Source organism: Trichoderma asperellum, chromosome 1, assembly GCF_020647865.1.
Source record: "Trichoderma asperellum chromosome 1, complete sequence".
Taxonomy (NCBI): domain Eukaryota; kingdom Fungi; phylum Ascomycota; class Sordariomycetes; order Hypocreales; family Hypocreaceae; genus Trichoderma; species Trichoderma asperellum.
In genome coordinates, this window is record NC_089415.1 from 1,925,616 (window position 1) to 1,947,984 (window position 22,369).

Genomic DNA, 22,369 nt, shown 5'->3' on the forward strand with positions numbered 1-22,369 from the left:
GATGCTAGTTTCAAGTTTATCGTAGTATCCCAAAAGATGCCCCTGTGTGTACCTTGGAGTAGCTCCCCCTCTTCCAAAAAGAAAAGGCGGGGGGTGGGGTAGAAGAAGACAAAAAGGAATTAAAGAACAATATGCCCTCCCAAGAGTAAATATGCCACACTTAGGCGAAAGGCGTGCGAGGCTTAGCAGGCCTGTTCGCTCCATTAGTGTAGAAAGGTGTGGTGCGAGAAGAACCAGAGTTGCTGAAGCTGACCACAGTACCGTTCCCATTGCTGGAACTCGTATATGCAAAATAGGTGTCTTGGGGATGTTGATGATGACTATTAGCGTTGGATGGCAAGCTGGAAAACATAATGTTTCGTTGATTCGTAATGTTGTGGCCACCACCGCCGTAGCTGGCGCCTCGTGAACCAAGCCCGGGTGGTGCAGATAAGCCAGGAGGAGGGCCACTGGCCGCAGCGAAGCTGTTGGACATGTTGGACGGAGCCACCCCGTTCATGGGAGGCACATTTGTTTGAGAGACCTGCGAAGGAGGCTGGCCAGAACGAACGCCAAGCGGGTTCTTGGAGAAGCTCAGGCGGATGCCACCCTTGGTGCTGTTGTGTAGCATGGCTCCGTACATCTCGTTTAGTGCCTTAGTAGCAAACGAAATGTCTTCAAACTCGACAAAGCACATGGGCCCATTCTGCTTGGTACGGAAGCAAAGTCTCTTGTAGCCTCGCTGCTTGGAAAACATTGCCTTGAGCTCCTCCTCGGCGGTATCGACAGGCAGGTTGCCAACGTAAAGAGTGTTGCACGGAGGATTCTGGTCCGCAGGATTGACGGGAGGGAAGTTGGGTCTTCCGTATGGCACCGGTTGGTTCGGCTGTTGTTGCTGCCTGTCTTGTTGCTGAAGCTTTGACAGATGCTGCTTCTCAGGCTTCTCTTGCTGATGCTGTTGCGCTTGCGATCGCGGCTGCTGTGGCTGTTGCGGCTTTTGTTGCGGCATCTGAGTCAACGAGTGGTGATTCTGTTGCGATTGCTGCTGCTGCTGTCCACCCCTCATGTATCCGTTGCTGCCGCTGACGCCATGAACCGGAGAAGTCAGGGTTGGGATGTACGAGGGCAATGGCGGAGCGCTCGTGTTGATGGAAAGGCTCGCCATTTGGCTGGTGGGAATGTTGGGAGCAGTAGCTCTACGTTGGGCCGGGGTGCCGTTTTCCGCATAGGCGATGGGGTCTCGGAGGAGTTCACTATCGTCGTCATCGCCAAGCTCGTTGTTGATGATGTATTTGCCCAGCCGGCCAGGCAGCTCGTTGGCAAGATGGTTTCCAATAGGCGACTGGGGGTTGAACAGGTTCTTGTAGTGATTGCTAGCCTCCGTATCCGGAGCGGCAAGGTCCTGATGGGGAGCAACGCTACCGAAGAAGCGGCCCCTCATTGTCGGCGACATTGCGTCGTGGGACGGGAATCCATTGCCAAGGCTCGGCTGAGGACGAGCAACCGCCGTCATAAAAGGGTCAACGTTGGACGAGCCACTTGGGCTGGCCAGGGGAACCGGGTTAGGCGTCATTCTGACGGGTGACGAATAGGTAGATGCGGCCAAGACATCAACCAGCATGCTGCCACTATTGTTCATGTTGACGCGGCCATTGAGGTTGGTTTGGGCTTCAACCGCGCCGTTCATGGATTGGAAGTACAGCAGAGCCGAGCGATAGCGCGGGTCGTCAGAATTGCTAGGAGCCAAGAGCTCGACACTCATCAGCTCATTTGAAAAGACAAGCATGAGCCGCAGGGCTTCTTCGGTCGTATTGGCCGACAAATTCCGGATCAGCACGCGCACAGGCGGCTGCGACTGCGGCTGCGGCTGCGGCTGCGGGGCGAACGAATCGAAAAAGTTCCTGCTCGGCTCGCCTCCAAATCGCTGGTTGCCATTCACGCCGTTGAGACCGTACGAAGACGCAGATGCGGAAGGGTGGCCTCGGAAGGGCGCGCGGATAGACTGCGCTGTGGGAACAGGGACGGGGGGGTTGGCAAAGCTGTTCATGGCGGCGATGAGGCCTCCTCGCTCTAGGGGCTCTGGCGATTGCATATGCACGGGTGACACGCTGGACCAGGTTTCGGGGTATTGCATCCACGCAGACGTTGTCGGCGGCGGATGGCTCCTACTTGATTCACCGTTCATAGCCAGGCGATCGGGATATATGCGCGCGTAGCAAGAGGCGTTGGCGAGGATGATGAACGGTCAAAGTGGTGCGCAACTGGTGATGGTAGAGTGACGGCAGTGAGGGCCAGATGGGTTTTGGTTTGTTGGTTCGCAGCAGAACAGCGCAGAGTGGTAAACCAAGGGTTGTAGCGTGGGAAGCGAAGAGGCGAGAGCTGAGTGAGAGTGAGAGACGTCGCGAAAGCGGTTCAAATAGAAGGTTCGACGATTCGTGGGTCGACGGCGGTGCCAATACGACTCGGACGACGAGGCTTCAGCGCGAAAGAGATGGCGGCGGGTTCGAACAGTTCTATTCGTGATCGCGAAGGGTATTATATATGTGCATAGGCATATAAGGCTGGCGATGCTTGTGACGCGAGGTGGAAAGCCAAGAATGAAGGAAAAGGGCCCGGTTCGGCGCTTCTGCTGCTGCGGCGGCGATGGTGGCGGCAACAAAGACGCGGCCGGCGATCGGGATTCGAAGCAAAGTTCCGATGATGCGAAGCCAAAGAGAAAAGTAAAAATAAAAGACAAGGGGAGAATAGAAGAGAGGCGCCAGAGGGAAAGCAAAATCGCGGCTGGGCGGCGATCAGCTGGCGGGATGAAGTTGGTGATAAGGCGAAGTTGGCCTAAACTTTTGGCGTTTTGGTTGGGATTAGTGAGATGGTGATGGATTTGGATGCAGGTGCAGTTCGCATATTTTCTCCTCTGCTCGGGCCTTGGCTTTAGGCCTTCTGGGGCCTTAATTCTTGGGGGGGGAAGAGGGGGAAGGCCGCAGCTGCAGCCGGGAAAAGGTGGAGGCAGCTAAGGAGCCAGGGCAGCGCGAGAGGATGGGCGAGGAAGAGAGGAGAAGGGAAAATGGGAAAATGCAAGCAGCGCTAGCCGGCAGTAGTACTAATATAGTAGCAGTGGGAGCAGCAGCGATTTGTAGCGAGAGGCGCAAGTTGATAGTAATTGTTTGGGGAGGGGCGCGCTCGTTCAGTGCTGCTTCCAGGGAGGATCGCTTTCCAACTTTTTTTTCTGCGCGCACCCAGTCCAGTTCTGGCGCTGGAGCTAAAAATGGCGGGCTAGGTCGAGAGTTGCTGTGGAGGGTTGGGATGGGGGCTAGTGCGGCGAATGGGAGGGAGAGAGTTTGGAGGGCTTCCAGCGGCTTTTGCGGGCTCAGACAGCGACACGGCGCCCTGGAAAGGGCTTGCCAAAGGGCTCCGGGCAGGTTCTGCGACTGGGAGGGTGGCTAAAGAGAAAAAAGCCCAGCGGGGAGGGGGCCAAATTTGCTGGTGCCGTGTAGGTTTGGCAGCCAATCGGGGGAGCGGCGCAGCATGGCCCGGCGACGCTTGGGGGAACCTGCACATTGGCCTCTGCTGCGTACCGGCCCTTGCTGCTTAGCCCGTGTTTCGTCAGCGAGCGTGGCCACAGTACCAGGCCCTGCGTACCTTGCAGGTACATCGCTGGAGGCTCCCAGCTGCTGGGGACCAGAGGCGGGCTAGTAGGCGTTGTCTTGGGGCTAGGATGACGCCAGCGAGCGCTGTCTGGCCCAAAACGCTGAGCCCAGCGGTGTTTTTTCTCTGTGCGCCTGATCCTGTGACGCGACGAGAAACCTTGTTGCTGTCGTGAAGGGGGGGTGTGAGTTGAGTTCGCCAGTCTGCGTGTGCAAGACAATCTGCCGATTACCTAAGATACAGAGATTGGCGAGAGGGATGCTGTGCAGTGCGTGCAAGCTACAGTATATCATATCATATCATATCATATAATAAAACAGAATGAAGCAAAAAGGGGGGGTTGAGAAGAAAGCCCGATGAAAGACGAAGAGACAAAACATCATCTCATCTCTCGCTCTCTGCTACTTGTGGTGCAGCCCCCCCCCCCTTTTTCTTGGCCTTCTTGAGTCTTTGCTCATTGGTTTCCTTGCTTCTCTTCCAAGGGAAGTAAATGTAAGTCGGACAATGCTGCGTGGGGTTGAACCCTTCTCTCCCTCGAGGATACACTTTTAACATTCCGCGCCCTGAATCAACCCCATGCTCAGAATAGAAGAAAATAAATTTCTCCTCGCTAGACATGTTTTCAGTCTCCTTGCGGCCCCCTGGCCGGCCGCACCCGAGACGCATGGCCAATATCCAGCATTCAATATTGTTGAGTAGCACCGCAGGCCTTGCGGTGATGCATCCGCAGATCGTTGGCGATGGAGCACAGCTTGTACAGGTAGCTTTTCACATACGCCACATTCGTAGTTTGTGCTCGCCAGTACTCCGTACGCGTCTCGATGATCTCGATGATGAATTCAAGTACCCGTCGGCAACACACCGTTTGCGTCCAAGCTCCCCAGCGCCGCAACCAGGTGCATCCAAGCTCCCGTGTGCTACAGGCAGCAAGGGCCAAAAGCGGCTTGGCCAGCCTGGCCTCTTCGCCTGCGTACTCGTACTTTGAATGAAGGCCAGGGCATCCTATCCAGGGAGTTTCTATCGTGCCAGAGCAACCGCCCAATAACACGACGAGCAGCACTCGATAGGCCCCAAAGTGGCAGTCCCGCGAAGGGTCAAAGTGTGTGTGGGGTGTCTGATCGGTCCACATACTTGCGGCTAGCATGTGTTACCTATGCTCGTTACTCATGCTTCGTGCTAGATAATGGCACTAGCACTAGCACACTCCTCATACATACTACAAGTACAGTATGGAGCCATGTTAGCTGGTTGCTGTAGGCAGTAACGAGATAACCATTGACCAGCTCTTTGCCAGGCAGCAAGCGCCGTACTGAGTGTTCCCGTGAGGCAAGTTGCTCCTGTTGTGCCATACCGGCTGTATGCTGTACCACCTCGAGGACGACTGGGAGCTACCCCTCCAGCTCGCCGACAGGGTCCTGACAAAGACCCGGCGAATGCATCATTGGTGATGCAACACCAAAGGTAGCATAGCGCGTCCATCATCTGGAACAAACCGTGCCGTTTCTGTATGGCTTTTGTTTTTGTCTCACCCGACATTTCTAGAATGCTGGCAAGATCCATGGCCCCCATGCTCGAGTAGTACTGGTCCTACTGCCAGAACAGCCAGGCGATGCGGTGCTACCTTTGCTTGGAGCGTCAGCTTGTACTTGTAGCATAATTTGGAGTGATAGTCACGATATTTACCTAGTACCGACGAGACGAGTCAGTCACACAAGAACAATCACGACACAGATATGGACGCACAAAGGACGTCCTTTTGCCCATTTCTCTCTCTCTCTCTTCCTCTCTCTTCCTCTTTCTTCCTCCCTCCCTCCCTCTTTTTTTTTTTTTCCTGTTGCACCCATCACAGTTATAGTATCATTGCCCCTGTCACCCGCATGCACTGTAACACACCCCATGCCGGAGACAGCCTGGCGGGTGGCCTTGTTTAGGTCGAGTCAAGATTTATTCTTCTGCCGCGCGCCGATTTGTGCCGTCAATACTGTGCTGAGAGCGTCTTCGAGAATAGAAACCTACGCATCTTCCCGATCGAAAATGAGAAAGCAAGACGATGGCGGGGACGGACGAAATCTGCGAATAGCATCACCTCCCAACGCAGACAATATAGAAGCTGAAGAGATTGGAAGCAGACGAAATCAGCCACTAGTATCAAGGTGCCATTATGCTGAAAAAGACGCTTCTCTGTAACTTACACTCGATCGATCGATCAATCAGTCAATCAAAAGTATTCTCACAAATTTGATCCAAATACGGAGTACCTACAACTAGCAGTAATATCTGCCGCGGCCAACGACTGATGGCCTCGCATCCCACCCAAGATTCGGCATTGCTCATGACCATCCTTTAGCTCAGAAAGATACGCGCACGTGCAAATTGCCCATTGGTGGGGCTCCATCCGCACTAGGTCGCTGCCGACCATGCAGTACGTGCTAGGCCGTGGACTCGTCAGTTGCGCTAGAGGTACCACTCCGTACTAAGATACTCAGATTACGGGGGAGAGCCTCGCTAGCCAATCACAGGTCGTCATCGGCGCGCACTAGCAAGGCACCTTATGCATGTCAAAATTGCTGCCCTCGTCCAGACGTCAAAGTGGCCGCCGTCATTGGACGCTGGCGCGACGGGGACCCCAGTCGCTTCTCATTTCTTCATCGTTGTTACATAGTATGTGGACGCCATCTGCTGCAGAGAGGGGAAGATCATGCCCTAACGAAGCTCGCCAGCGCCCATCACACCACTCGAAGCCACTGGCGCTTGTCCCTGGCTGGGCTGGCCTGGGCCTCTCGCTCGCCAGGAACCCGGCGGAGGCTGTCGGCAAGGCGCAGGGGTCCTTTTTTTACGAGCAACGGCTCTGTAGTCTACTGGTTTGGTAATCCGCCATGAATCTCGAGCATTCAGTCGTGTTTCTTATGTGTACTCGCACCGCTGCCACCTCTCTAGACCTACCACTATAGTAGTACTTGTATATGTATATGCTAATCACAGCTAGCACCAGGGACGGTTTCTACACAATACGACCCACCGGCGACTGAATCTGTCATCGACGCGGACCACACGGCCGCAGTAGTGGTCCGTTGCCCTACTGGCAAGTAGGGGGAAGAGGAGAGCCCTAGGCTTAGGACAGCATAGCACAATCTAGGGAAACCTAGCCGTTTGGCCTACATGGACACGGCAGACAACGAAGCTGTACAGTACTCGTATCTGTGATGGCAGAGACCCCGAGGTGGAAAGCCGTCCTTGGACTGATGGTTTGCTGCCAATAAATAATAAGAGGTAGTGCCTAGTACTGCTACCTCGCATTTCACGCCAAAATGCTATTTGCTGACGGCCGCGAAGCATCTGAACTGAAAAGGGTCCAAGTATAAGAAAGAGGTGAGAGGGAGATACTATGTACTACCAGGCCCTCTAGAATCTCGCTCCACGATCCCCCCAGGCTAATATCTTACTCGTATACAGGCACAAGAGGTAGTTATCATGTTCGGACTCCGCGCGGAACGAATCTAGTGCAGTGGGTTTCGCAGCAGAACCGTGACATCTCCACTTTCCGCTGTAGATGCCTAGGACTAGCAGTAAGCACGGGAGCCGTCCGTGCTCCGAACTGTAAAGCAGATCGACTCGGAAAACGTGAGAATCAATAAATCAAATCCACAAGCGGGGGCGGTTCAGACAGGCTGAGGCGCGCAACAACATGGGATACGATCCACCTTTGTCTTTGTGAGTTTATTTCTCTGGCGGGCGACGGAGACTCTGATCGACGCGTCTGACAGCCGTACCTATATATAGGTATAAAAAGTAGAGCGCGACTGCAGCTCTGACATCTTTGCAATGCTTGTTCGACAGCAGACGGCTGGGAAAAGCATCTGTGATAGCCTTCCAGAGCGATATGGGATTGCGGCGCGACATTCCTCTGAAATAGCAACGCCAATACTAGTACTTTACTGAAGAACAAATGGCTGATACAGTGCTATCCGTTATGACATCTACAAGTGCCTCACCCAGCGAGTGCTTACCAGCAGTGCTGTCATCGGCCATGGCAATACCTACTAGTACCTACCTACCTTTATTGAGGAATAAGCACTCTATACCATTCATGGGGCTTTGCGGCAGTTTGACTGCCTACAATGCGGTACTAGCCTGCATCTACACTGAGCTCTTCTGTGCTTGCTGGAAGAAACACGCAGTCAGTCAGGTACCGCCTATTGCTGCGCCTTGAAAAGACCTCACGATGCAATTATCACGGATATTTCCACTGCATCAGATAGTGCATATATATAGGTACTTATTCGAGCAGCGGTATCTTCTTGCTACAACAGGTATCCATCTGCAGTTCCTGGTAGCAGATAACAGATGATGCTCATAATTTCTGGCTGCAGTAATACCGAGGTACCTGTTCGCGGTCACGCGGGTAGCCCATCGCGTCCTTCCTTCCATTTCTATCGACGCTCAGCTACCTGCTACCATGATGCCTTTTCCTTTCTTTTCTTTTCTTTTTTCTTTTCTTTTTTTTTCTTTTTTTCCATTTTGCTGAAACTGACCACCTGCAATTCTTTCTTCCGTTTGCGACTCTCCTTTTTTCTCCGTTTCCTACAAACATACGATATTCTCTCCTAATTCTTCTTCTGCTCGTGTCCATTTTTTTGCTGCTCAGCCACTCGTGCCATGCTAAGAATACGGCACGCATTAATTACACAGCTGAATCTGGCAATGCGCCTAAATATGCATTTAATGGGTCTCTTCTCTCTACTCTGCCACCCCCCGTGACGATGCTGCCTCTTACTACTCTTCCTCCTGACTAATGGCTTTGCCGTCTATCTAGGTTATTGCCCGAGTTTCTGAGAACCTCCAGTCGTTGGAGCCCATGTCAGACAGACAAACCGGACTCGTCTCGACATCTAATAGCGCCTCGAATCCTCAATCTCGGAGAAAGGGGTGGTTCAGCTTCTTGCCGTTCAGTCCAGTTCAGCCCCATTCAAGCCCAGCATGCTTGGCAACTTGGCACATTCATGCTCAGGCAGCCTCTTGTGCCGGTACTATCGGGTCGTTTTAATCTCTTCTTCTGCCTCCAGCGCGTTCTGGCCTTGTGTTCTTGCTCCTTTGGTCGTTGCTGCAAACTCCTTTATATGCCGTCTTTTCTGTCACTATTGCATCCCGGCTCTCGGCCAAGCCAGAGATGGGAATCAGTAACTAAAGCCACAGTCTCTACCGAGATCTTGATCACTTTAGTGCCCCTGGCTATCCAATTCACATCTCCCAAGCCGACGTGGGCTCCATATTTCATCTTTCCATCCCACACGAGAGAGAAATTCGCCGACGTCCAAATCGACTACTATGTGCAGAATGCCTCGAGACCCTTCCACGGCCTCTGACACGTCTTATAAGAGCTCTACTTTGTACCATTAGAGCACATTTCCATGCGTGGGCCCTCGCTGCGAGACATGTTATTGGCCATAACTGGGAGCAGGCGGCGCGCTACTGTGTGTCAGCCCATGTCTATCACATTTCTTCACCTCGCATCCACACACACTCCATGACAGGATCAATCCTGGAAGGGCATCGGCTACTTGTACCGCCCAAGTGGATGGATACAGAAGGATGGGAGTGGACTGCTTTGCTGGCTCTTGCTAGGACTCCGGGAGGCTGCGTCTCGGCCAGTGACCGACAGATTGAGGCCCCCCTTACGGTCTACCAAAGGTTTGGCAATGCCATCAGCCAAACGCGCGACGCCGTATAAATAGTAATACCACTGCCGCCAGAACCGGTACATGAAACCGCCCATGGCTCGTTTGATGAGCTAAGATTCAGGGAGCAGGCAAATTATATAGCTCGGCTCAGCATGAGCAGTGCCCACACCTTCAGCCATTTGTCTCTCTTTCTGGTAACAACCAGTGAGCAAATAGGAGAAGACGTCGATGGCGTGTACAGAAAGTACTCTGGCTCGAGTGTACCCCCAATGAATCATACAAAAGCTCGGCTCGTCCTCATGACAGCCAAAAGCCATTTGCTCGCCACCTTTCTTGATTTGGTATCAAGTTTGTGCGATGACAGCTAGGCATCCATCACCTCCATCATGTACAACCGCAACTTTAGTCGCTAGATCCGATCCGACTTGCAAGCCACGCGGACAACGCTGCCTCAAAAGAGCAGCGCGTGACTACAGACACCCCGCGTAAGGCAACAAGTGCATTGACAACTACTCGGCACATATCCCATTAGTCAAACTCCTCTTCTTAAAAGCATGCATCTTTCTCGTGTACTTTGTCGCATTCATTCAATCAGTGTGGCCCGTGGCCAGATGCTACAGATGTCTATTTTGAAACATTTGACGTTCTAGTATTACTATCACAATATCACCCCTGAGAAGAATAAGCCAGATCAAATCTCATTTGGCGTATAGCCTACATCTGCTTGGCAGATTCTAGCTATCTGGCCGTGCTAGTGCCCCTACCCAGCGAAGAGGAGGGGACGACGCTGGTTATTACATCCTCCCACTTCTCTCTCGTTCTCTCCGTTTCCTCCGTCTCCCTCCATCTCCCTCTTCGTGAAACTATCACCACCGCCCATAGTGAGACAACTTTCAATTCTCACATTGTCCTCTACTTTTCCACAATCCGAGGCCAGACTTATACCCACTTGTCCTATAGCTTTGGCACTAATAGGACAGATCGACCAGGAGACGAGATCAACGCTCAAAATGACACTTTTATCATTGCCATTATGAAGATCTGTGGTCGTTGCCTAGAACTCCTCAGCCGTTGTGGCACGCGAAGTGAGCAGGTTTGAATCCTTCGAGTGTTGGCAGTGCAATGACCATCTGCCACACGGTGATTTTGATGAACAGGTGGTGAGTATCGCTACAAGAGCGGTCCCCCGATTGCATTCTGCCATCCTCGCAAGACCAAGCGGTCCAGCCCAGTCGGGTGTCTCATGGCAACGATGGCCGTTTTCCTCCTTATCGAGAATAAATTCCGCTGCTGGGGCCGATCTATCTAAAGCGTCGCCAGTCGATAAACCCCTGTCTGGAAAAAGAAAAAGAAAGAAAACAGAGATTTCTCCCCCAAGTTCACCTCATCTACTATTTATTATATATATCAACAATTTACTACTCTATCTTCATCAGCTTCCACCATTAATATGACACTACTCTTGGGATTTTTTGTCGCAAGTAGTGACAATATGCACCCTATACCACCTCTTGCAGCCTATGCTGGGTCATTCACTCTGATATTGCTGTAAATACTACAATGAGTGCCATGAATGTCTCGCCAGATATAATTTCATGTCTTCATTTTAGTGCCCAACTTCATATTGCGTTTCTCAGTCATCTTTCGATCTTTGCCAGATATTGCGCGACGATGACTGTGCGAAGAATACACACAGGCATATCCACGGTCAGTCTGTATACATGCTAAGGTAGCCAGACTGATGATGCAAGAGCATGAACCGGCCACTCTCTTCTGCAGAATATATTTCGATTCGCCGTTGCGCACCGCTCATCATATGACAGCAACCAACAATATGTAGGATGCTTTAGTCACTCAACGACCTTGGCTTTCTCCAGACTCTTTAATATGTCGGTTCCTTTCTTCCTGCTTGGTTTTCTGCGAAGATCTTACCTCAAGGTGTACTGGCCAATAGAAACAGCCCTGGTATACGTGGTGGGACTTGGTTTGCCTGGGCTTCTCAAATCATGACACGTGAGAAGTGCTGCCGGGCCGGTTCTGAGACTATGATGATAAGTATCATGATGTCCCCAGCGGTCGATTGGATTCTTCTAACCTTGGTCTGAGACAAGCCGATGTCATCTCATGTACTACCGGTAATATCCTGCTCCCAATGGTCACGGACGTACTATTCAGCTCGAGCCCCTCGCAGGAGTTGGTCACGTTGATACCATCTAAAAAGCCACTAGTAGTAGGTACCACAAAGGGAGATCTCCATGACTCGAGCCAAGCATTGGCAGATAGTCTCTGTGACATCTCCTCAGCAACGTCTCTTGGGCCCATCGTGAGTATTTGCAAGTGACAGCCACTACCATACTCTCTCCTGAGTTTTACAGATTAACAGGTACTAGGTATATATATAATAATAGCGCCCAGTCCTCCCATCAAATCTAAGATATTTCCGGTCTGGTGGTCTAGTGGTATGATTCTCGCTTAGGGTACACCCTACAGCTTGCTTGCGAGAGGTCCCGGGTTCAATCCCCGGCCAGACCCTTCTTTTTGCTTTTTTCCCACCTGCCTTGTCTTCTGGGAAGTTGTTATTTATTTTCTTGGAATCTATGTTTCCATCTTGCTCTTTTGTTATTATTTTTGTTTTACTCCTCTCCTCCTTCGACAATGGTGATGGTAACTAGCATGTTCATTGCGCTCGTGTTTAGTTTACGACTCGCCCGCGAACATCAACGGAGCAATCTCTTCCTCGCTCTATATGAATTCAAGTGCAAGAACTGCATCTACCGTACAACGCCCGATAAGAAAGAAGAAATATATCAAAATGCTACAACACTTGAAGGTAACTAACTAATCTATCTACCGTTTCTTGATCCCGTGCTCACGTGAGTTTGTATGCTTCTAAGGTATCAACTTCCATTCCGAGTCTTGCTCGCCCAAATCTATTAATGCCGCCGATGCCTTTACTCATGTCCCCAGCCTTTCTCCAGAGTTCCAGTCTGCTCTTCTAGTACTTGGGAGATGAAAAACAAAGGGCAAACAAGCAGTCTTGTCTTGCTTCCAAGATCAAGTTGCTGGTAGGGTGACGGCAATCATGCAACATTCTGCCGCAAAATAATACAAAAGCGATATGCAGTCTTTCAATCCCTATCGAGCCTAGGCTTCAATGCCCTTGCCATCAACTTCCTAAGGCCAGTCTTCGCGAGATTCGAGGCTGTACCGTGAGAGAAACCTGGCGCTCTATCATGCTAAAACAATTTTTTGTTCCCGCTTTGCTCAAACAGCAAACACAATCAAATCATCCGGGTATATCATACTTGCAGCCCATCCGATACAAGGGCTCCTCTGTCTGCTGGTGATTCTTGACAAACCTCCACGTTCTCCCTCAAAATCGATATTGGTGTAATTGGTTCTTGGTAATGGAAAGAAACCAGTTACAATATCACACATCGCGGATGAGTGCTGTCACGAAACTTGGAGCGTCGCCTACGCTTGCTGTTGGCACTTTTGAGCGCGTCGATCTTCGAACCCTCATCGGGCTCTGCCGTCTCATCTTCCTTGCGGAGCATTTGGCGGCACAGGTCGATAAACACTTCATCAACATTGGCTGATAAATGGTTAGTCACACATGTTCTAGCAAAGGGCAACTTTGAGAGAGGATAGCATAAGGTTTGGAATGGCAGGTAGATCGCCTGCACACACACGGGAAACAAAACTTACTTCGTGTTCTGGCGCTCGCCTCATAATACGGAGCTCCCCATTTCTGAGAGACAGCGAAGCCCTTGGCGCGAGGAATGACTCGGCCCTCTTCCAAATCAGCCTTGTTGCCGACAATGACCATGGGGACATTTTCTTCGTCCTTGATGCGAATAATCTCTTCTCGCAGGTTCTCCAGCTCGCTTAACGACGAGGGAGATGTGATGCTGAAAACAAGCAAGAAACCTTGGCCGGTTTTCATGTACAAGTCTCTCATGGCCACTGCTCTTGCGTTAGTCGGCAATGCTGTGGGAGAAGAAGGCAGAAATTTCATACCAAACTGCTCGGTGCCAGCGGTATCGAGGCTATTGTCTCAATATCAACATACGCCCAGCGCGGCCAAGGTGCACTCACAGCCAATGGAAACTTACATTTCTAGAATTACTTGTCGACCCTGAAGAGAAATAGTTGTTAGATACACTGTCAACGGTACACGGACACGAGGCACCATCCTTGGAGACTTACATCAACCTGAACCTGAGTGCGATAAGAGTCCTCGATAGTAGGGTCATAGCTCTCGATCCATTCATTATGGACAAACTGGGCTGCCCAAACGTCAGTCACGGGGGCCTGAGCCGCTTGATAACGGGAATCGCATGTAGTGCGTCATTCAGTTAGACGACTCACCAGTGAGGCAACTTTTGCCGACGCCACCTGGATAAAAACGCTGTTAGCAACGTGATACACCAATTTGGTACAGAAACTTAGGCACGGCATACCTGCACCAAGAACAACTACATGGAGCTCACGGCTAAAGAAAGAGAGAAACAAAGCTGTTAGTCAAAGCCAGGACAGGGCCACGACATGTCGAACGGGTGCAGCAGGGCTGTGTCATTACCTTGAAGATGAGAAGGGGCTTCGAGGCGGCATGGTTGCTGAGATTTATGGCGCAATGAGGCCAAAAAAAATTATGGGGCGTATAATAGGGGATACTGAAGGCTGTCGTATAACAGCCGTGAAGTGTTTACAACTTCACCAACGCCTCTTTTGACGCTGCGCGCAGGCTGTATAAACCCTTGAGGGACGGTCCGCGACTGTACTCTGTGAGACACGAAGGTGATGATGAGACAAATTTCGGGACCGTTCGCCTCGCGTAGCTGCAGATGCTGCAAGTTCTGGGGTATAAAAAGCCGACCAATCGAACCACTAAGCGCAGGTAAGACGGCTGAGGACACAGTGGGCATGCGACAGGGAGACAGATCAGAGGCAATGGCTGCAAAGGGAGAAGATAAAAAATTCGACAAAGACGTTGGTCGTTTTGCAATGAGTAATCAGCCAGATAATGTCACTGTCGAAAAAGGCCGGAAAAATTGCACCGTCGTGGGGGCGGTGAATGGCGGTTATATTGCAAAAGTGCTGGCAGACAGAGCGGAACCGCAAAATGACGGGGATTGCGAGGATCTCGGCCGTCGACTGATGTGGCTGCTAGGCTGGGAATGTCAAGTTGCAGCACTAAAACGACCTTGCAGGGCGGGGGGCCTTTTTTTTTTTTTTTCTTAGGCGAAAAGGGAAAATAGTAGAAACAGCTGCCGTACCCCGTATATGTGTGAGATTAACAGCAACGCTCTCACTTGGTCTCGTTTTGTCACAACGATCCGCTGCTTTTTTTTCTCCCTTTCCGTTATTCAACCTCGCGAATTTTCAAGGTGAGGCGACGATAGTGCAAGCTGATAATGGGTGAGGAAGTATGACTAGGACTCCAATACCAGGTATAGGTATTGATGTCGAGTTGAGAATCCCTTGAGATGGGATGGGGGAGACCGGCTAGAAGTAGAATAGCGCCTGCGAGGGTAGGCTGCTGTTGGTTGGAGGTAAGTGCAGATGGTGGTTGAGGATAGATGAATGAGCTGGCGAGTCTTGGTGGGAAGGATGCTGAGGCTACGTCAGAAGCCGTTAGACAGGATGCTGGTCAAAAGATGAAGGAGATGCAAGAGAAAAGGAAGAGGGGGAGGGGGAGGAGGAGGAGGAGGAGAATGTATATAGGGAGGAAAGGAGCTGATCATCAAATTCGACAGCAAAGAAGCACGGGCTGCGCTTCGCTTTTGTATACGGCGGCTACTTACAGTCTCAGGTATGCATTAGGCGGCTACTAACAGTAGCGAAGTGGCGGCAGTATAGCAGTGATATAACCAGGTTTAAAAATAGCAAAGAAAGTAGCAAATGGGAAAATCAACAAATATAGCAAGACGGGCAGAGAGAGGGAAGGAAAAATGGCGAGATGAGACAAGAAAGGATTGAAAAAAAGCAAACAGGAATAAATAAAATGAAATAAAATAAAATAAATAAGGAATAAAATAAAATAAAAAAAACAAGTGAGGCGGGTGGTAGTGCTCTGAAACAATTGTCTCGCAACACACAAGAGACCAGAGGAGCGAGGGAAAAAGGAAAGAATTCAAGCCATGATGTGGCTCTTGATAAACGGCTGCCAAGCTGCTAGGTAGAGGGGAGCAAACAGTACTACTCCCTACCCAGGACCTAAAAAGAAAACCCCAGACAAGCCATCTCCAGGCAGGCTAGTCTAGTCCCTATGGAGAGGGAGAGAGACAGAGTTGCTGTAGGGCGAACGCAAGGGCTGGCGTCTCTTGGTGCGTATGATATAAAATAGTGCGGGGTGTGTATGGAGATCAGGTCAAGAGCCTGTTAATGCGAGTGTGAATCGTGCCGCGTCGTATCGTGTCGTTTCAAATCGCGTTTCCCTCTCTCTCAGGCGGAGTAGCAGATCTTTTGTCTGCGGGAGAGCGAGTAAGTGGCGCAAGTAACGCCGTATAAGGCATAAGAGGGATATAAGGTAAGGTGGGTAGGTATGGAGTATATTCGTAAAGGCTGCTGGGGGGTGCCAAAAGGTGCTAAAACATTTCAATGCCGCTACTACCCAGGTAGTCTAGCAGCTCTCGGAGGCCCCTGGACCTCGCCGAGGGTGAGTAGCAACGGGTTTGCCCGTCTGGTCTGTCCTTTGGCTCGCGTACTACGTCTTGGATGAGGATATCCGTTTTGCTCTTTGTGTCTTTTGTGTTGATTTTCCCCTTTCACATTCTCACTACCATCGATCTCGTGTGGAGTAGGAAAGAGGATAGAGACAGATAGGAGGGAGCATAATGGTGGTGGTAGTAATTACATGGTAGTAATAGTACTGTGATAGGCAACCAGGGCATCTTCTTCCTCCTTTGCCACGGCCGTACCTGTACAATCTCGTGCTCAGCATTCAATGCAAAGATCACGTATATGCTATGACCATGCGTGGAAAAGTTGGCGAGCTTTAGATTAGGAGGTAGGGTATGCTTGACTTGAAATATGCATGCCGCGCATCCATGCCCATTGATCAGCCTTCAGCCTCGACAGCAGGAGGGTGCCAACAAAGAATAGCTGTCGTTTCTCGGCGCGTAGCATATATCAATGCCACCTAGGCAGTGCACGATGGATTCTGGTACCAGCAGTAGCAGTACCGGTAGATTAGTACGTAGCTGTATCAGGTCGTAATAGTAGTGCTTCCAGCTATACAAGTGCCAGCAGTATGGCCGAGTGCCGATTAATGTGAGCCGGGGGGTGGGAATCCATGCAACACCCCCATCAATGACGAAAGAGAGCACGGGTGTAAGGCCAGCAGAAAAGGGCTGCCATGAATACCAACCCCAGCAAAGAGCTACCTGTATGATACCTAGTATGATGGCAATATCACTCATTCAGTACTAGCAGTAGTAGTGTTTGTTCGAGTGCTGAGTAGATGGGCAAGGAAGGGAGAAGAAGGATTTGGCTCATGTAATAGCAGTGTCATTTACGAGTAGCGTATAGACTCAAGGTTCAAGGAGAGAAAAAGAAAGACGCACTTGGTGTTATCGCCAGTGGCAGTGCCGCATCTGAGGGAAGGTTCAGCTGGGGTAGCATTAGGTACGAATATCCTCTCTCCCCAAAAGCCTTTTTTTGCCCAGTCGAAATCAATGCCTAAGGTAGGGTTCCAAGACAGGCTCAGCAGGGGGCAATAAAAATGAGGATCCCATTTCAAAATTTGAACTGTCCTGTCGGGTCCGCCGTCCAAGGATTTGGGACGTACCACCAGGGCAAGGGAACCCCGTCATGCTGTAATAGAGCGGAAGCCAATCTAAGCCAAAAGAGCATAGAGGATGATGGAGGAAAGAAAGCAAAGAACTAAAACCCCTCACGCTTTGGGCCGGCGAAGATCATCAAGCAGCCAGCAAACAAGCCATGGTTACTCTGAGAATGTAAGGCTCAGGCCGTACGCGAATCAGGCGCATTCGAGCTTGTCTCAGAGTGGTACGAGCAGCAAGGGAGGAAGGACGGCTTTGAAAATGAAGACCCAAAAATCTGGGAGCATGCGCTTTCCACCACGACACGGCATAAGGCAGCTCAACTAGCTCCTGGTGGTGTGCCATGGCGCTGGAATCGAGTCATGCCTGTACGAGAGGAGCGATGCCAGCTCCAGTGGAACGCCCAAGATGGCACTAATAAAGGATCTGATGGATGGAGCCCGCGCAAACTTGTCACAGCTCCCAGCATCGTGGAGAGCACCCGCGGCAAACCGGCAGAGACGAGCGCTAATACATTCGTAGCACGCAAGATTCGGTTTGCAGCGCGTTTGCGTTGGTGTTAGTCCCTGGAGGGAGCCGAGTCGGAAATCGAAAATCCTCGTACTTGTGCCAGGTAGTGCGAAGAGCGGGCATGGCAGTGAGCAAACAAGCTTCTTCTAGGCGCCTCGCTTGTACTTCTTGCTGCCAATGCCTGTAAGTGCTTCTTCTTGGGCCAAATGATGGTAATCTTTCTTAGCGCCCTCTTGGAGCTCTTGGAGGAGACGCGTTAAACGATGACCCAACACTGTAGTCCCAAGAGGCGCATCCACCAGCCCATTAGGTAGAAAATGCTCCATAGCACCACTGCTAGCATAAGGCTTGATGTTGAGGCGAGCTTGAGCAGAGTGGAGAGAGAGGCGGCAGCGACATCACAGCCCGGCTCATGCGATGCGTAGGTTCCATGGCCTGGCAAGGCTAGCAGGGCCCAAGTTTGCGAACGTTTGACGGTGCTTTTGCCATTTCATCTCGCCAGCGGCTCTCGTGAGGCTTCTCCCCCGCTGCGTTTTAGCGGCTGGGGCTCGAAACAAGAAGCTCCAGGCCAAGGCCGGCTTAGCTGGTGCCGGCCCCTCTAAGCTGTCAAAACAGGACCGGTTTGTGCCCCTCGCGCGTGGCGGGCCAGCTAGTCTGCGATCAGCTCCTCATCAGGCGCCCTGTACCTGTCAGCCGTGGACCACTCACACTTGAACTGACTGCTGGGTTGTCGTATCACATGAGGGTCAGCTACTATACCTGCTAGATGTACTGTATGTCTTGCTTGCTGACCAGTGGGGAGTTGATCGACAGCGAGGGAAGAGTTGGGACGAGAAAATGAAAGAAACAACCTGGAAAGAATGGTGCGGCCGAGAGAACTGCTGGATTGGGCGGACAGAAAGTTGGGTGAAAAGGCAGGGTACCTAGGTATTGATATCTATCAACAGTGGAGAGGGAGAGGTTGACTTGACAAGGAAGAGAGAAACTTGGGGGACAAAAAATCAGAGCCTCAGGTTGGAAGTTCACCAGAAAACGTCAATGGTGGGCGGTGCATCACAGTGCATACAAGGTGCTAGGTACTTGTTATAGTACCAGGGAATGTGTAGTTTGACTTGCAAGCGGCCGTGATAGACGGCCCGTCCTCTCTTGCCAGCCATTGATTGAATTAACACGAACTTGCAAGCTCGCTTACCAAGGTGTCTCTTGCCTCGTGTTATTACTAAGATACAGGCCCTTGCTTCTAGCTTATACTGTAGGTAGCAGGACATAAGGCACGCCAGGATACCACCAAAACGCCTCATTCAACACGATGCTACTGCTTGCTGTGCCAGGTACGTCCGGCCCTTTTGTTCATAGTAATAAGACGAAAAGAAGGAGGAAAGGAAGAGGGGAAATGATAACTTGGTGGAGGAGTACGTACCACTCTTGGGGCCATTGTTGTTGTTGTTGCCGCCTGATTGTAGAAGCAGCTGCCAAATTGCAGCCGCAGTTTTCAGAAGGCTCTTACGGGCAGGAGCTGTTTTCTTTCTTCTTTTTTTTTCACGCAAAATGTCTCTCATTCGAACAGCTATTCTAGGCATAGCCAAGTTCTGAAAAGAAAATGTGCAGCCTCTTACTGCGAGCTCAGCTCTGCCAGGGTCTTATGCCATCATCACATGCTGCCGCTGGTGGTCTTACTCTGATGCCACGCCCATTCTTGAGATCCATCTCTCTTCTTGTGGTACACATCTTTTCTTTCTTCTTGTCCCAGCTACTGTTTCTCACTCGTGTTTCTGTCATCCCTTCTCAAAGCATATGACAGATAATCGACCCCTTGTATATGACAGGTTACATGCACTAGGCTGAGTATTTTCTTTTTCTCTTATCCCTTTACAATACTACTTGGCATCGCCCCCATGCACATAAAAAGAAAGTCCCTGCCTACTTTGTAAATGGAAAGCACGCCCAGATCACTGACTGTTATTGCCACCATCAGCAGCAATCGCAACCTGCCGTCCTCCACAGGTTTCGTGGGCCAGCTCATCTCTCCCTGCCCGTGTCTCAGAATAGCCCAGACGGCATTGACCTACTGTGGGATACCGAGGCCGAATCCACTATTTAGCAATTTAACAGCTTTTTGTCACGAGGCCATCAGAGGCAACCTATTTCTAATGATTGCGATCTGCGCACAGATCATAGCCGCGAGAGCCGTGTGGAGAAAAAGGGACAAGAGAAACAAAACCAGAGCTTGCATATACGATGCTCATATTCAGACCCAAACTTGGAGACTCAGCCTCGATTAGCTCATGCAGTCTATCTGAGTAAGCTCTTCATATCTCTCAAAGGAGAAAATATCACCGTAAGAGAAAAAAAAAAAAAAAGTAAGCAAGAAAGAAGAGACAGAAAAGAAAAGAAAAGAAAAGAAAAGAAAGGGACATGCTGAACAGCTCGCACCCACCCTTCGCGGCTATTTCATCCAGTTTGGGAAATTCCCACCCAGTTGGTCTGGAACCCTGGTCTTTTCTCGATACTATGTACATCGCATCCCCCGGATGTTCCATGTTCGCTTCGGAGCCGACTCTGTCAAGACAACAGTAGGGGCTCTTATCATATTTCTGGAGACCGAAACAAGTACAGTATATAGGGACTCTTCCTTTCTCCTTGCAACTGCCTCCTCTTCGGGAGCATCCAACGTTCGTATTTCCTCCGCAGAACCGCAAATCAAGCACTTGAAGATCACAAAAACCCGCCGAAAGCTGCCGCTAGGCTGTCGATCTCTTCGAGCTCCTAGGGTTGAACTTCCTAACGGAGCTTCTTTTACATGGCACATCTTTCTTCTCTTACTGCAGCAGGAAGCCATAGCATGCAATTTGCACCCGCGGTAAGATGGAAAGAATAAAAAAGCCTTGGGTGTGGGTATGTATGGGTGTGTATGGTTACAGACCATTCCATCAATCACATGCAGATTGCTGCTCTCTTTTTGGGCAGCGTTCCTAAATATATCGCCAGATTCGTAATATAGCTGGAACGAACTAACTCCAGATGCGGTACCACAGCTCCGAGTCATCCATTTCTAGCACCGAACTTGAAATGCCCATATTCTGGTCCAATCGGTCGTTGTTTCTGCAAGAAGCCATTCCTGCATAATCGAGAGTGAGTCCATGGGCCAAGCTGCGTACTGCATCGAGTAGCCAGGGCCCCGAGGGGTATCCAATTCCATGCTTGTTCTTCATGCAGGCCCTGTGCCTATGCATTGCCGGTGCTGCTATTTGAAGAAACTACTGCCACGAGTAGGTGCTAGTATTTGAATAATATGCGGGCTACCCGCGCGTAATATCTTTAAATCCAGGTGCTCACACCCCGGCCGGAAGCCCTACGAGTCGTACTAGCACGACTTACTCTTGTCAGCTTGCCTGGCTTACCCATTGCCGCGGCACGTTAACGGCGATGCCGCTAATCCACATAAGCGGCTCGCCTCGAGAAGCGGCCGGCCCTGCGCCGTTGCCACTATCGATCGATATACGCTATTGCTGTAGGAACTATTTTTAATTATTATCGTGGCATAGCTGCCTATCGTGGTGCAGTGGCACTTGATAATTGGGCCATGAAGTCCCATACCTGCTGTTGCATCTCGTATAGAGAAGAGGCTACAAGGGTGGAGTTTAGTAGCCACGCCTTTTTCCATGGTAGAAGTAACACTCAAAGCTGCTTCCTTATTGGGAGCGATTCTCTTTTCTCATATTTTTTCCCCTCTTCTTTTCCGTTGGCTTTATACAACAATGCACATGGCTACAGTGTACTCAACAAAGATTTTTTTTATATGTCCCCATTCCACAGCAGATCTTTGACTGACTAGAGAATCTATTGTCTATGGAACTGCTGTTGCCCAAGAATATTGAAGCAAGATTGATCTGGATTGCAGGAATATTAAGATTAACAAATAGCTATTGCCGGGCAGCTCCAGGTGCTATATAATAGGAGTTGCAAACTGAACGTAAGCAGACCAGTTGTTATTACCCCTATCATCCTTCAAACGGCGTCAACAGTCAGGAAATCAGCTCAACAATGCTCAAGCCCTTCGCCCTCGGCATGAATAAGTCATACTAGGCAGTACATTATCCATCACTAAAAGACAGAGATAGGCGCACAAGGTTGATCACGCAAATTAGGGACAAACGCCATAATGCCCTGTCTATTAAATGCTCGCTGGCTATGATAATCCAACTTGCCATCCTTAGGCCCAGCAGACAGGAGCTACAAATAGGGTTAGCCATCTCCTCCCACCAAGAAATATTACACAGATCGTATATATCCGGGTCGCCGTCCCTATTTTTGGTGCCGCCTAGTCTCAATGACAATCAACGACAAATCATATGTCTCGCTTTCCATACGCCCAGCCAAACCAGAAAATAAAAGATCTATCTAAACACGCATGAATATGCTGATACACCCAGCCTTCTTCGCAAAATCCCAAACTAATGCGCTCATAGCACTCAATACCGGATAAACCAAAACAGACAGACGCCAAGACACCTCGCTCGCACATTTCATAATGTGGGTAGCATGCCTAAACACTTAAACCATTGCCCATCCTTTCCTGTTCCTGAATAGCACAATTCCTTCGCCCCAGCAAAAGTATGAAAAGAAAAAGAATAAAAAGAGAGCTCTAAAACGAGAAGGGGAAAGAAAAGGAGAAAATGTGATGAAAAGGAAAGCAACGATCGTAAAAGGAATGAACGATTTTGCCCAGCCCCGACGGCGACGCAAAGACGAAACCCCAGCGCTTCTTTAGCC

At 50.4% G+C, this 22,369-nt stretch overlaps 4 protein-coding genes across 5 annotated transcripts; 2 read left to right on the forward strand and 2 right to left on the reverse strand.

Moving 5' to 3' along the window:
• Positions 1-160: 160 nt before the first annotated feature.
• Positions 161-2,164, reverse strand: TrAFT101_000594 (uncharacterized protein; the record flags this gene model as incomplete). Its single annotated transcript, XM_066126082.1, has 1 exon — positions 161-2,164. The coding sequence occupies one exon, from the start codon at positions 2,162-2,164 to the stop codon at positions 161-163; it is 2,004 nt and encodes a 667-aa protein (XP_065982180.1).
• A 3,930-nt stretch (positions 2,165-6,094) lies between these two features.
• Positions 6,095-7,006, forward strand: TrAFT101_000595 (uncharacterized protein). Its single transcript, XM_066126083.1, has 2 exons — positions 6,095-6,282; positions 6,342-7,006. The coding sequence occupies exons 1-2, from the start codon at positions 6,173-6,175 to the stop codon at positions 6,499-6,501; spliced, it is 270 nt and encodes an 89-aa protein (XP_065982181.1). The 5' UTR covers positions 6,095-6,172; the 3' UTR covers positions 6,502-7,006.
• A 4,039-nt stretch (positions 7,007-11,045) lies between these two features.
• On the forward strand, positions 11,046-12,442 carry TrAFT101_000597 (uncharacterized protein). The gene is made up of 2 exons (XM_066126084.1): positions 11,046-12,129; positions 12,194-12,442. Exons 1-2 carry the CDS (start codon positions 11,955-11,957, stop codon positions 12,310-12,312), a joined length of 294 nt encoding a protein of 97 aa, XP_065982182.1. The 5' UTR covers positions 11,046-11,954; the 3' UTR covers positions 12,313-12,442.
• Positions 12,443-12,660: 218 nt separating this feature from the next.
• RSR1 (Ras- protein rsr1) lies at positions 12,661-16,038 on the reverse strand (the record flags this gene model as incomplete). Of its 2 annotated transcripts, XM_066126086.1 has the most annotated exons (9): positions 14,579-16,038; positions 13,882-14,465; positions 13,763-13,794; positions 13,671-13,697; positions 13,509-13,588; positions 13,415-13,437; positions 13,320-13,348; positions 13,008-13,265; positions 12,722-12,894 (listed from the first exon to the last, which is right to left on the reverse strand). In XM_066126086.1, exons 2-9 carry the CDS (start codon positions 13,911-13,913, stop codon positions 12,722-12,724), a joined length of 654 nt encoding a protein of 217 aa, XP_065982183.1. In that variant the 5' UTR covers positions 13,914-14,465; positions 14,579-16,038. The 2 variants fall into 2 exon arrangements, with proteins under 2 accessions (XP_065982184.1, XP_065982183.1); XM_066126085.1 differs by having other exon boundaries at positions 12,661-12,894; positions 13,008-14,915; positions 15,107-16,038.
• Positions 16,039-22,369: the final 6,331 nt, after the last annotated feature.

Bases quoted from the DNA above. Each gene is read 5' to 3' on its own strand.
- TrAFT101_000595 (XM_066126083.1), top strand. From the start codon at position 6,173: ATGCATGTCAAAATTGCTGCCCTCGTCCAGACGTCAAAGTGGCCGCCG. The intron at 6,283-6,341 runs GTATGTGGACGC...GAAGCTCGCCAG, and splicing joins TTCTTCATCGTTGTTACATA to CGCCCATCACACCACTCGAA.
- TrAFT101_000597 (XM_066126084.1), top strand. From the start codon at position 11,955: ATGGTGATGGTAACTAGCATGTTCATTGCGCTCGTGTTTAGTTTACGA. The intron at 12,130-12,193 runs GTAACTAACTAA...TATGCTTCTAAG, and splicing joins AAATGCTACAACACTTGAAG to GTATCAACTTCCATTCCGAG.